The sequence below is a fragment of the Penaeus monodon genome, chromosome 16, assembly GCF_015228065.2.
Source record: "Penaeus monodon isolate SGIC_2016 chromosome 16, NSTDA_Pmon_1, whole genome shotgun sequence".
Classification (NCBI taxonomy): Eukaryota; Metazoa; Arthropoda; class Malacostraca; order Decapoda; family Penaeidae; genus Penaeus; species Penaeus monodon.
In genome coordinates, this window is record NC_051401.1 from 38945628 (window position 1) to 38958127 (window position 12500).

Genomic DNA, 12500 nt, shown 5'->3' on the forward strand with positions numbered 1-12500 from the left:
GACGAAGTAGGATTCCTGGAACTGTAAATGGCATACTGTAAGAGCAAGACAAATCTAGAGTTACTATTTCTTAGAATTCTTACTTTCTGATTCCAGTGGGTGCAATTTGACACGGTACACAATATATGATACAATGTGCGTCCTCTTTCTCTCCCAAGGTTGCTACTACCAGTTCCAGCACTACGACGAGGGGGACAGGATTATCACCAATGAACCTTGCCTCAACTGTACTTGCCATAACTCTATGCTCATGTGCTACTTGAAGGTAAGAGGCTGTTTTCCTAAATCTGTTTATACTATGATTAGTTAGCTGATATTTTTTTGTATTGTATCCGTGAAAAAAAGACGAAAGACCTGTTCAGAAATAAAGAGTCTCAGCTGTAAAATGCATTGACGAGATATCCTTGTCTCAATCTATAATATATCTCCATTTTAGGTATGTCCATTCAGCAAGCCTATCGGACAAGACTGTACTGTTGAGAAACGACCAGATCAGTGCTGCCCTGTGATCACCTGTCCTCAAGGTAGTTATTCGAACATTCTCATCCGAATTACGAGTATCTTTTTCTCCTTTAAGATTCCGAGTAACTAATATACTTGTAGCTATAATCATTCATAATTGTTATTATTCTGATTGTGTGTGTGTCCACGAGATTTTAGAATTAGTTCTTGGTTGCATGACTGCTGTAGATTTCCTGATATCAATTAGCATCACATAGCATTCCAGTGATAAAGGACTTAATTCTTCTACGAGAGATTCTGATCATATATCCCATTTTCTATACCTTGCTAGACGGTCTTAATTATTTAATTTTATCATTCACACCTAATTCCGCATTGCTTCTTCCACAGTTCCAGTGAATCTCCAGGTAATGCAGATGACCTCCACAACAACCGCTGCCCCACCTGCCCCAACCACTGCAATGGTTCCTTACACCGAACACGGCTGTACCATAGAGGGAAAATATTACCCGGATGGTGCTCAGGTGTGGCAGCACTCATAAAATTTTGTTAATCGAACAAATGAACAAATAGATAATTTTGATTAGTATCGTGGGAATGATATTGGGAGTTATTGTGAACATTGACAATGATGATTTTTTGTTGTTGTTGTAATAATAATGATGATAAATATATAATGCATAATACCTAGTATATATTTCAGAAGGACTTCACATACGAGTGTTCTTTAAGTAGACAATGATTTTTTATAAAAGCAGTTACTAGCAACAAAATCTGTCATTGCAGGTTCCCGGTGTACCAGGAAAGCCATGCGAGTTGTGCTATTGTATTAGAAACCACACAGCGTGCGTTATGCAGGAATGTATTCTCATGGTCCATGGTTGTGACCCCGTTTTTGAAGATGGAGTTTGTTGCCCAGCTCGTTACAAGTGTGGTCAGTATTCTTTTTTTTTAACATCTGTTGCTATCTATCTGAATCATTATGCCTGCTGGTATATAAGTCAACATGCTATTATATATAATCTATGTTCAGGAGGATATAACAGCTCGGTGTATAAAATGCCTTTCTATCAAATGTTTCTTTCAAATTCATCTTTTGTACTTTTCTGCTTGTTCTTCAGCCCAACGCAAAATTCTTAATTGTTTTTAAAAATCGAATAAGAAAGTAGACATAGAATAGAACAGAATGTTACTTATTCATTCTGTCATTATCTCCACGCACTTCTTCCCTTGACATTCTTCCATACACCAGATAGCGCTCCTGCAGCCACAAGGGACCTTCTTTCCCCCGACTCTACGGTAACCACTTCTTTAAGAAACGCTCTTCTCCTGACCGACTTCATCCGCCTCTCTAACAATCTCAGCTCAAAAAATTCAGGTCTTTCTCTAAAACTAAATATATATATATATATATATATATATATATATATATATATATATATATATATATATATGTATATATATATATACATATATATACATACATACATATATATGCATGTATATATGCATATATATATATATATATATATATATATATATATATATATATATATATATATATATATATATACATTCATACATACATACGGCAATCTGCATGAATGTAATACTGTTTTTGTTTCTTCTCATTTTGATGCTTTCTTTTAAAATCCTGCTGTTCATGATAACTTCTGTGCGCATTTTAACGAGGTATATGGCTTTCAGCTCACGACGAAGAGACAGGACTTGCAACCACGACCATGGTTCCTGCAACCGCCGCCAATGGAAGCGTCATACTTCCCACAACAACCGTACAACCGATGCCAGTAGGATGCATGCACAAAGGCGCATTCTATGAAGACGGTGCTCTGATTCCTTCAGAAGACCCATGCGAACACTGCTACTGTATGAAGAGCGATCTCGTGTGCGCCATTCAGGAATGTATGTCTCCCTTGGATGAGATGCAAGAGAGCTGTACTCCTCGGCCAGCTCCTCCTGGCCAGTGCTGTCCTGAGGCTTATGATTGCCGTAAGTTTTACCTTCTATGTTGCCATATGTGAACAACTTTCTGCATATATGAACATCATCGTATACTCTTTAAAACATATACAGCAATCACACACAGACACACGTAAAATACAATACATATGTAACTGTACATAGCTATATATCTATATAATACATATATACAATATATATATATATATATATATATATATATATATATATATATATCAACACACACACACACACACACACACATATATGTATCTCTATCTCCCTAATATATATATATATATATATATATATATATATATATATATATATATATATATACATACACACATACATACATACATACATACATACACACGTGTGTGTGTGTGTGTGTGTGTGTGTGTGTGTGTGTGTGTGTGTGTGTGTGTGTGTGTGTGTGTGTGTGTGCGCATATTTGTATATCTCTAAACATTATCCCCGTTTACCAAACCATTTAACCCAATTCTGAGTTGAGAAAAGAAAATACGATTCCGATTTCTTACAATGGTTTTATTCTTTACAGCTGAGCTCCCAGAAATCACTACGATCACACTTGATTATTCAAGTCTCCCCTCGACTACCGAAAGCGTCACTTCAGACACTGATGAAGTTACTGCTGAAATTAGTACTGATGCTCCTACTGCTGGGACAGATACAGCATCAACTGACATTCCCTCAACTGACATTGATGAAACATCTGATGTTCCAGCTGTTGAGACTGATGTTGATGAAACTTCAGATACCCCTATTGTTGATACTGATGGAACAGCAACTGATGAATCTACTGAGGTTCCCTCTGTTGGGACTGATGAAACTTCAGATGCTCCCGCCGTTGATATTGAAGAAATAGGAACAGATAGTCCTACTGCTGTGGATGTTGATGAAACAGCAACTGATGCTCCTGCTGTAGATGTTGAAGAAACGGCAACTGATACTCCTGCTGTAGATGTTGAAGAAACGGCAACTGGTGCTCCTGATGTAGATGTTGAAGGAACAGGAACTTATGCTCCTGATGTAGAAGTTGAAGAAACGGCAACTGGTGCTCCTGATGTAGAAGTTGAAGAAACGGCAACTGGTGCTCCTGCTGTAGATGTTGAAGAAACGGCAACTGGTGCTCCTGCTGTAGAAGTTGAAGAAACAGGAACTTATGCTCCTGATGTAGATGTTGATGAAACAGCAACTGGTGCTCCTGATGTAGAGGTTGAAGAAACAGCAACTGGTGCTCCTGATGTAGATGTTGAAGAAACGGCAACTGATGCTCCTGCTGTAGATGTTGAAGAAACAGGAACTGATGCTCCTGCTGTAGATGTTGAAGAAACGGCAACTGATGCTCCTGCTGTAGATGTTGATGAAACAGCAACTGATGTTCCTACTGTAGATGTTGAAGAAACGGCAACTGGTGCTCCTACTGTTGAGACTGATGAAACTTCTGAGGCTCCCTCTGTTGAGACTGATGAAACAGAAACTGATGGAACTGCAACAGACGTTCCAACTATTGACACTGGTATAACCACAGAGACTGCTACCGTCGCACCAGAAGAAAGCACTATGTGTTATGTCAATGGTACAAGCTACAGTAATAATAGTGTTATCCCTGCGTATACCCCTTGTCAAGACAGCTGTCGATGCATTAATGGTGCTGTTTCCTGTAAACTAGTGGCTTGCCCGCCTGCACCACCAGCATTCCTCAGATGCACCTCAGCTCCTGTTGAAGGAGAGTGTTGTCCAAGCCACACATGCCGTAAGTTTGTTTTTTTTTCACAGGACTTCTAACTGCAGTAACACGAGTCTCATACATTACCCTAAAAAAAATTAGATTAAAAAAAATTCTTAACATAACCTATTACATCTTTACTTTCCAGCACCAGTCAAGCCAGATACAACAGAGACCCCTGGATGCATCAGTGATGGTGTTCAATATTATGACGGAGAATTTGTGCCTAGTTCTGATCTATGTTCGGACTGCTACTGTCTTGGTGGTGAAGTCATCTGTGCAATCCTTGAATGTCCTCAACCCAAGGGTCAAAATTGTACCGCAGTAGAACGACCTCCTGGAAGCTGCTGCCCAACAAAATATGAATGTGGTCAGTTTCTATAATTTTGATCCAGTCATTTCCAAATTAATAAATATCTAATTTCTTACAATATGAAATCAAATATTATACACAATATATATGAAAATCATTTTATTTTCCAGATGAAGTTGATATGCCGGACTCTTTAAGCCAAGTAACAGATGCAGATTCAGAGGGCAAGGTAACTCCATCTTCCACTTTTACTATTGGTATGGACGAAAGTCATACAGAAGCTACATCCCAGGCTGGTGAAGATGTGACATCTACAAAGGCCCCAGTAGATGGAGAAGTTGAGGAACCAGTAACACCAGCTAGTACTGATGGGGAAGTTCCTGTTGAAAGCACACTCTCAACTGGTTCGCCTGATGACATGATGACTGGTCCAGTGATAGGACTAGAAACAAGAACAACAGCCCCTGATGACTACAGTGTTCTTACTACACCTATGACAACAATTACTGAGGATGTCTCAACTCAAACAGAAAGCCCAGTTGATCAAACTTCTGTTGATATCATAGATGAAACTACAATTATCTTGACTGACACTGATACAGCAACTACTAGCATCCCTGAGATTGATCTTGATACTACAGTTATGGAGACAGCAGACAAAACCACAGTTACCCCTGCAGTTGAAGCTACTTCAGAGGTTCCTATTGTTGATGAAACAATCCCAGCAGCAGCTACTGATGTTCCTGAAGATAAGGAACCAACCACAGAGACACCAATTGCAATTGAAACAGGAACTGATATCCAAACAGGTGATCAAATATCCACTGATGTACCTACACTAGGTGAAGTAACAACAGATGTTGATGAAACAGCTACAAGTATTCCTGACACAGATGGATCAGATACTGTTACAGACATCCCAGAGGATGTGATTTCAACAGTCAGCCTTCCTGATAAGGAAGGTATTCCAGGTGAGGGAAGTTGTATGGCTAATGGAACTACTTATGCAAATGGAGACACAGTACCAGCTTCAAGGCCATGTCACCAGTCATGTACCTGCAAGAACAGTATAGTGTCATGTGAGCTGCAAGCCTGTCCTCCCCCACCTCCAGCATTCTTGCGTTGTGCTCCTGTGGAAGATACAGAGCAGTGTTGTCCTTCGTATGACTGTCGTAAGTATTGGCTAGATCAAGTGCTTATAGTTATTATGAATTTCATACATATTGCATATATTAAGATACCATTATTTTATGACTGCTTAATACTTTTCAGCTACCATAGAACCTGATACCACAGAATACCCAGGATGCTTAAGAGATGGAATACAGTATCTGGAAGGAGAATATGTTCCGAGTCCAGACATTTGTACTGACTGTTATTGTCTCAGTGGGGAAATTATTTGTGCAGTCCTTGAGTGCCCTGTGCCTGCTGGTGCAAACTGCAAACCAATGTCTAGAGCAACAGACAGCTGCTGTCCTTCAAAATATGAGTGTGGTACGTGGTAGTAAACTTAAATAATAGAAGATAGAATATTTGATACATTTCTTTCAGTAATAAACCTATATGTAAATTTAACATTTTTGTAACAATTATTCTGTTTTTCTACAGATGACTTGGAAACAGCCACTGATGCAGTCAATCAAACAGCTACTGATGTCCCAGTTGTCGTCGATCAGACAGCCACTGATGCCCCAGTTGATGAGACAGCCACTGATGCCCCAGTTGATCAGACGGTCATAGTTGATCAGACAGCCACTGATGCCCCAGTTGATGAGACAGCCACTGATGCCCCAGTTGTAGTTGATCAGACAGCCACTGATGTCCCAGTTGATGAGACAGCCACTGATGCCCCAGTTGATGAGACAGCCACTGATGCCCCAGTTGTAGTTGATCAGACAGCCACTGATGCCCCAGTTGATCAGACAGCCACTGATGCCCCAGTTGATCAGACAGCCACTGATGTCCCAGTTGTAGTTGATCAGACAGCCACTGATGCCCCAGTTGATCAGACAGCCACTGATGCCCCAGTTGATGAGACGGTCATAGTTGATGAGACAGCCACTGATGCCCCAGTTGATCAGACAGCCACAGTTGATCAGACAGCCACTGATGCCCCAGTTGATCAGACAGCCACTGATGCCCCAGTTGATGAGACAGCCACTGATGCCCCAGTTGATGAAACAGCCACTGATTCCCCAGTTGATCAGACAGTCATAGTTGATCAGACAGCCACTGATGCCCCAGTTGATCAGACAGCCACTGATGCCCCAGTTGATCAGACGGTCATAGTTGATCAGACAGCCACTGATGCCCCAGTTGATGAGACAGCCACTGATGCCCCAGTTGATGAGACAGCCACTGATGCCCCAGTTGATCAGACAGCCACTGATTCCCCAGTTGATGAGACAGCCACTGATGCCCCAGTTGTAGTTGATCAGACAGCCACTGATGCCCCAGTTGATGAGACAGCCACTGATGCCCCAGTTGATGAGACAGCCACTGATGCCCCAGTTGATGAGACAGCCACTGATGCCCCAGTTGATGAGACAGCCACTGATGCCTCAGTTGATCAGACAGCTACAGTCGATCAGACAGCCACTGATGCCCCAGTTGATCAGACAGCCACTGATGCCCCAGTTGATGAGACAGCCACTGATTCCCCAGTTGATCAGACGGTCATAGTTGATCAGACAGCCACTGATGCCCCAGTTGATCAGACAGCCACTGATGCCCCAGTTGATGAGACAGCCACTGATGCCCCAGTTGATGAGACAGCTACCGATGTCCCAGTTGTAGTTGATCAGACAGCCACTGATGCCCCAGTTAATGAGACAGCCACTGATGCCCCAGTTGATCAGACAGCTACCGATGTCCCAGTTGATGAGACAGCTACTGATGTCCCAGTTGATCAGACAGTTACCGATGTCCCAGTTGTAGTTGATCAGACAGCCACTGATGCCCCAGTTGATCAGACAGCCACTGATGCCCCGGTTGATCAGACAGCTACTGATGCCCCAGTTGTAGTTGATCAAACAGCTACTGGTGTCACAGTTGTAGTTGATCAGACAGCTACTGATGCCCCAGTTGAAATTGATCAGTCAACCACTAATGTTACAACTGAAGTTGAAACAGCCACTGAAGCCCCAGCTACTGATGCCCCAGTTGTTTCTATTACAACAGAAAGTGATAAGGAAGGAGCTGTTGATTTGTCAGAGAACTGTATGGTTCAAGGTTCAATGTATTATGATGGTTCCATTGTTCCTGCATCTTCTGCATGCCAGGAAAATTGCAGATGTACCAATGGAACTGTCATGTGTGAACGTCCATCCTGCCCCCCAGCTCCCCCTGCTTTCCTCAGGTGTTCTCCCATCCCTCCTGAAGATAGTTGCTGTCCAACATATGACTGCCGTAAGTAACCAGATTTGTATTTTTGTCATCCACTGTTTATGTGTTAATCTGGTGAAATTTATGAATGTAGAAATCTGTCTTTAAAACATGTGACAATTTTCATTCCAGCTCCCATCATAGACCCTACAGTCACAGAGGCACCTCACTGTGAAAAAGATGGTTCAGTATACAATGATGGTGATTATGTGCCTAGCCCAAGCGAATGCACAGACTGTTATTGTCTAGGAGGCGAAATTATTTGTGCCTATTTGGAATGTGTTGCACCAGGAGAAAATTGTACACCTGTTTCACAGTCGAATAACTCTTGTTGCCCTGACAAATATGAATGTGGTAAGTAAAACATAATTTTTCACTTGGATCACTGTTATAATTGTCCATGAAGTATCTTTTGGAAATGCAGTTTTTAATGTGTGTTAGCTCTGAATAAGATTTTCAATTACATTTCTTAATCAATTTGACTTTTTAATTCCAGCTGATGTGCCTGAGAGCTTAGTGTCTACAACAATCTCACCTATTGGAGCTTCTGCTACAGATGTAGCCAATGGAACTAGCCAAAGTACTGTAATACCTGTAACTGAGATTATTTCTACTATCAGCACTGTGGTCCCAGAGACTGAATTCAAACCATCAAGTACCTTCCCATCTGTTGCTACTGATAAGCCAGAAACTGAGTCTTCCGATGCTCCAGTTACCACAAGTCCTGAGGGTATAGAGATCTCCTTCCCCACAGACAGGGTAACCACTGATGCTGATGCAGTCAGTTCTGTCATTACAGAGGCTTCCATTGCTACAGATGGTTTAGAAACCGAGTCACCAGGCATCACTATTTCCTCCTTTGTAACTGAAGCAACATCTGAGGGTGTAGTATCAGATGTAACTGACCCATCTGTAACCCCAAGTGTTACAAGTACATCAAGCTTAGATATTACAACCACCACAGAATCAGTTCCCAGTTCCGGTGAACCTATGCTAACTGAAGCTTCAGTTGCCACTGAAGAACCAGAGACTGAAGCTACAATTGGCATTGTTGTTGATATTACAAGTTCCCCTACAGTTGCATCTTCATCAGTCACAAGTGTTACATCAGTCACAGACTCACCCCTTACAGAACCCACTGATTCTGGCTATGCCACTGAGGCAACTATTTCTGTGACAGAATCTACCTCTGTTACTGATGCTGATGTACAAATAAGTACAGAGAAGCCTGGAGTTACTGACAGCATTGAAGGTCAAGTGACAACTAAATCAACAGAATCTACATCAGAATACCCAGGATCTTCTGAAACAACTTCAGCAGAGATTCTAGTTTCAACAGAAGTATCATCACAAACTGCATCGGAAGTACCAACTGAAGTAACAGATATTCCAGTTTCCACAGAATTACCTTCAGTTTCAGCATCAACAGAAGTTCCATTCTCAACTGAGTCAGCTGCACCACAAGTGACTACAGAAGTATCAGCAACAACAGGAGCAGCTGGAGAAACCTCAGTATCAACTGAAACAACATCAACAGTTTCTTCTGTAACATCTGCATTATCAACTGAAGCTCCATTCCCCCCCTTCCCTGGTACAACATCTTCTGTCTACCCTAAGCCAGAAACAACCACCTGGAAACCATCAACTACCACAGAGCTCATTATCGGCCCAGGAGCTTGTGTCTTTGATGGTGAAGTATACCTCTCTGCACAACAAATCCCACGAGATGACCCATGTGACTTTTGTTTCTGCTTCCGTGGAGATATCATCTGCTTGCAACAGTCATGTCCTCCACCGATCCCTGGGTGTTATGAAGAAGCAATTCCTGGGTTCTGCTGTCCACGTTACGAGTGTCCAGTCACTCAGGCAGTGGTTAACATTACTACTACCACCACACCTATCCCTACTTATCCACCTGTCCAGAAGGTGGAAGAGTTCACTGTGTGTGAAATTGGCGGTCGTTTCTACCACCCTGGCGAGCTCGTAGAAGAAGCTTCTGGACCTTGTCTTGAGTGCAGGTAATATCAATTTAAAACAATGCAATGTATCTTTTGAATGTCTGATTACATTTTTTCTTTTATATATATATATATATATATATATATATATATATATATATATATATATATATATATATATATATATATATATATATATATATATATATATATACAATTAAAGACAACATTAGAGAAAATATTGTACTGGGAGACATGATATATGATGAACATTTCATATTTAGTATGTATATGTACTAACACTATGCTAAATCCAACAGGTGCGGAAAGGACGGCATGATGGAATGCGAGCCCCGTGAGTGCCGAGCAGAACCTATGCTTCGCAAAATCTTGGGCACAAAGGGCAGCTTATATAGTCGGTGAAGTCCCTTAATCGAAGTGGCTTCCCGCTCTCATGTCTACTACATTTACCCTATCCATGAGCGGTGACTCAGGATTCACTATGAAAACACGTCGCTTGTGCTTCCTTGCTTGGCTCTGTGTCTTTATACACTGAGCACGGGAAATGGCATTAAACCAATATGTCGCATGATTAATATGACGTTGTTTCCATAGGAGTGAACGTGCCCAGTTTCTATCATAAGTAATTCCTATTTCTTTGATCCCTTCCTGTAGCTCTTAGGGTAGCTCTCCGTGACCATAACGCTCAAACAGCAAGTCTGTGTTAATAAAGAGAAGTGCGAGTCCTGAATGAGGGGAGATAAGTTAGTGTAATGGTAGTGCCAATGTGTTCTGTAAGTGTCCCCTGTGTGTTGTATGTGCCACATCAGGTGCTTTTCTATCAGAACAGCTTAGTCAGTATTATTCGGCATACAGTATTTTCAATTAGTATTTATCTACTTTAGTCTCATTTCATATAGCTCTCCTGTATATTTTTTCGATGGCATTAACGCTCATCTACGTGGCATTATTCTAATTCACTTCTTGGTGGCATTGATAACACACAGACTTCTAGTTGGACTGATACATGCTTTATAGAGTCGACGAGTTAGAGGTTAGGAAGCTTATTTTCATGTGATTATGCCTATTCAGATGCATTCCTCCCTTGCTCAGTTAAATGAACAAGGCCTTGAAATCTGCTTAAAACCTTCTTTCCGTAATTTCTACATTTCATGAGAGTAATGCAAAATATTTAACATACTAATTATGCTTCGAGAATGATCAAATAATATGGAGAGAAATAATACGCTTGCTACTTCACATGTAAGAAACATATTGCAAAGAGTACTAACATTATAGGTTACTCACGTCGACTGCTTTACATATCAGGTGAGTAATTGTCAATAAACTCCCTGGCTTGTTAGAACCGGCTTCCTTAAACATTAACATTCTGTGAAGCTAACTAGGCTCGATATAATAAATTAGTATAGATTACCTTTTGGGCATTAAAGTGAAATTATCTCATAAAACCGGTGTGATAATTGGCATTAGATTTATCTTGGAGCAGGAGTAACTTACCTTTTAAAAGACTTGGTTACACTAAAATTTGTGCAGTAATGGCCGGTGATCCAACAATGCACATTAAATGGATCATGTTAGCTTTAACAGACACTTATCGGTAGCTGGTGATTAAAATGTATTTACTATGGAATGCTGACATGCTGTGTGTGCTACCAAATCTGCCGTAACAAGTACTTTTAGGTACCTAGCTAGAGAGTACTATCCAGAGTAATTTATTCATATCATGCAGTTTATTTGAATGCACAATCAGGAACCACAGTTCTCTGGTGATTGCTGAAAGTTGCATCCTTATGGATTTTTATAGCATCTCGCTAACTCGTTTAAATTGGTCCTTTTCTGTAATAGGTGCCAAACCACTCTGTCAATATGTCTTAGTCAAGGCGGCCAAATACTTGAACTGCACTAAAAAAATTGTTTTCTTTCTTTTTCGTATACTGTATACGCAAATGTGATATAAAACACCGTAGTAGATCCTAAATATGAAAGTTAGAACAGCTAGATATGAAATTCTTAGACCAGTAAATTGCAATATAACCACCTTCTGGTAACATTGTAAAATATATATACTGGTACATATATACATATATGAATTTGCGGGCATATTATATATATATATATATATATATATATATATATATATATATATATATATATATATATATATATATATATATATATACGCACACAAACGTTACTGACACAATATATGATTAAATGGATGCACCTGCTGTGCAGATTAGTTTTCAAATGGACTATTCAAGAGTGAAAGAAATGACCCAAATCTAGTGCCTTTCAAGATTTCTGCCATGTCACCTTGGATATCACTTGCCTGAGATTTCTGAGCACGACCGCAAGGAATGATTTGCCGGTGATTACCAGGGTGTTGCGCCTATGGGAATAAGGCTGGCATGTGTAATATTATAGACATTAGAGCCTTTCCATGGACACGGCTGCCAGAGCAAGTCTCTGATATCAGGACGTCTCCATAGATAAATCCACCAACGGATCTATATCTCAATGTTAGATGTTTTAGCAATATTTCCTAAAAAGAATTTGTAACTCTTTGGCACTAATATATTTATCTATTACTTAGTAGTAACAAATCATTATCATCAAACTGACATTCAGA

At 40.5% G+C, this 12500-nt stretch overlaps 1 protein-coding gene across 11 annotated transcripts in view; it reads left to right on the forward strand.

Annotated features, from left to right (window-relative positions):
- Positions 1–12500, forward strand: part of LOC119582774 (mucin-5AC-like) — a 73916-nt gene that overhangs the window by 61049 nt on the left and 367 nt on the right. The window contains exons 6-20 of one of the 11 annotated variants that reach the window (XM_037931207.1): positions 159–265; positions 437–524; positions 853–986; positions 1249–1396; positions 2170–2472; positions 3005–4222; positions 4344–4565; positions 4679–5680; positions 5781–6002; positions 6117–6275; positions 6600–7172; positions 7245–7916; positions 8025–8246; positions 8389–9910; positions 10171–12500. The exon at positions 10171–12500 is cut by the window's right edge and continues 367 nt beyond it. In XM_037931207.1, coding sequence (XP_037787135.1) covers positions 159–265; positions 437–524; positions 853–986; positions 1249–1396; positions 2170–2472; positions 3005–4222; positions 4344–4565; positions 4679–5680; positions 5781–6002; positions 6117–6275; positions 6600–7172; positions 7245–7916; positions 8025–8246; positions 8389–9910; positions 10171–10273 — 6695 coding nt within the window. In that variant the 3' untranslated portion in view covers positions 10274–12500. Of the gene's footprint in view, positions 1–158; positions 266–436; positions 525–852; positions 987–1248; positions 1397–2169; positions 2473–3004; positions 4223–4343; positions 4566–4678; positions 5681–5780; positions 6003–6116; positions 6276–6599; positions 7917–8024; positions 8247–8388; positions 9911–10170 lie in introns of all 11 variants that reach the window. The other 10 variants (XM_037931206.1, XM_037931208.1, XM_037931210.1 and 7 more) reach the window with 10 other exon arrangements.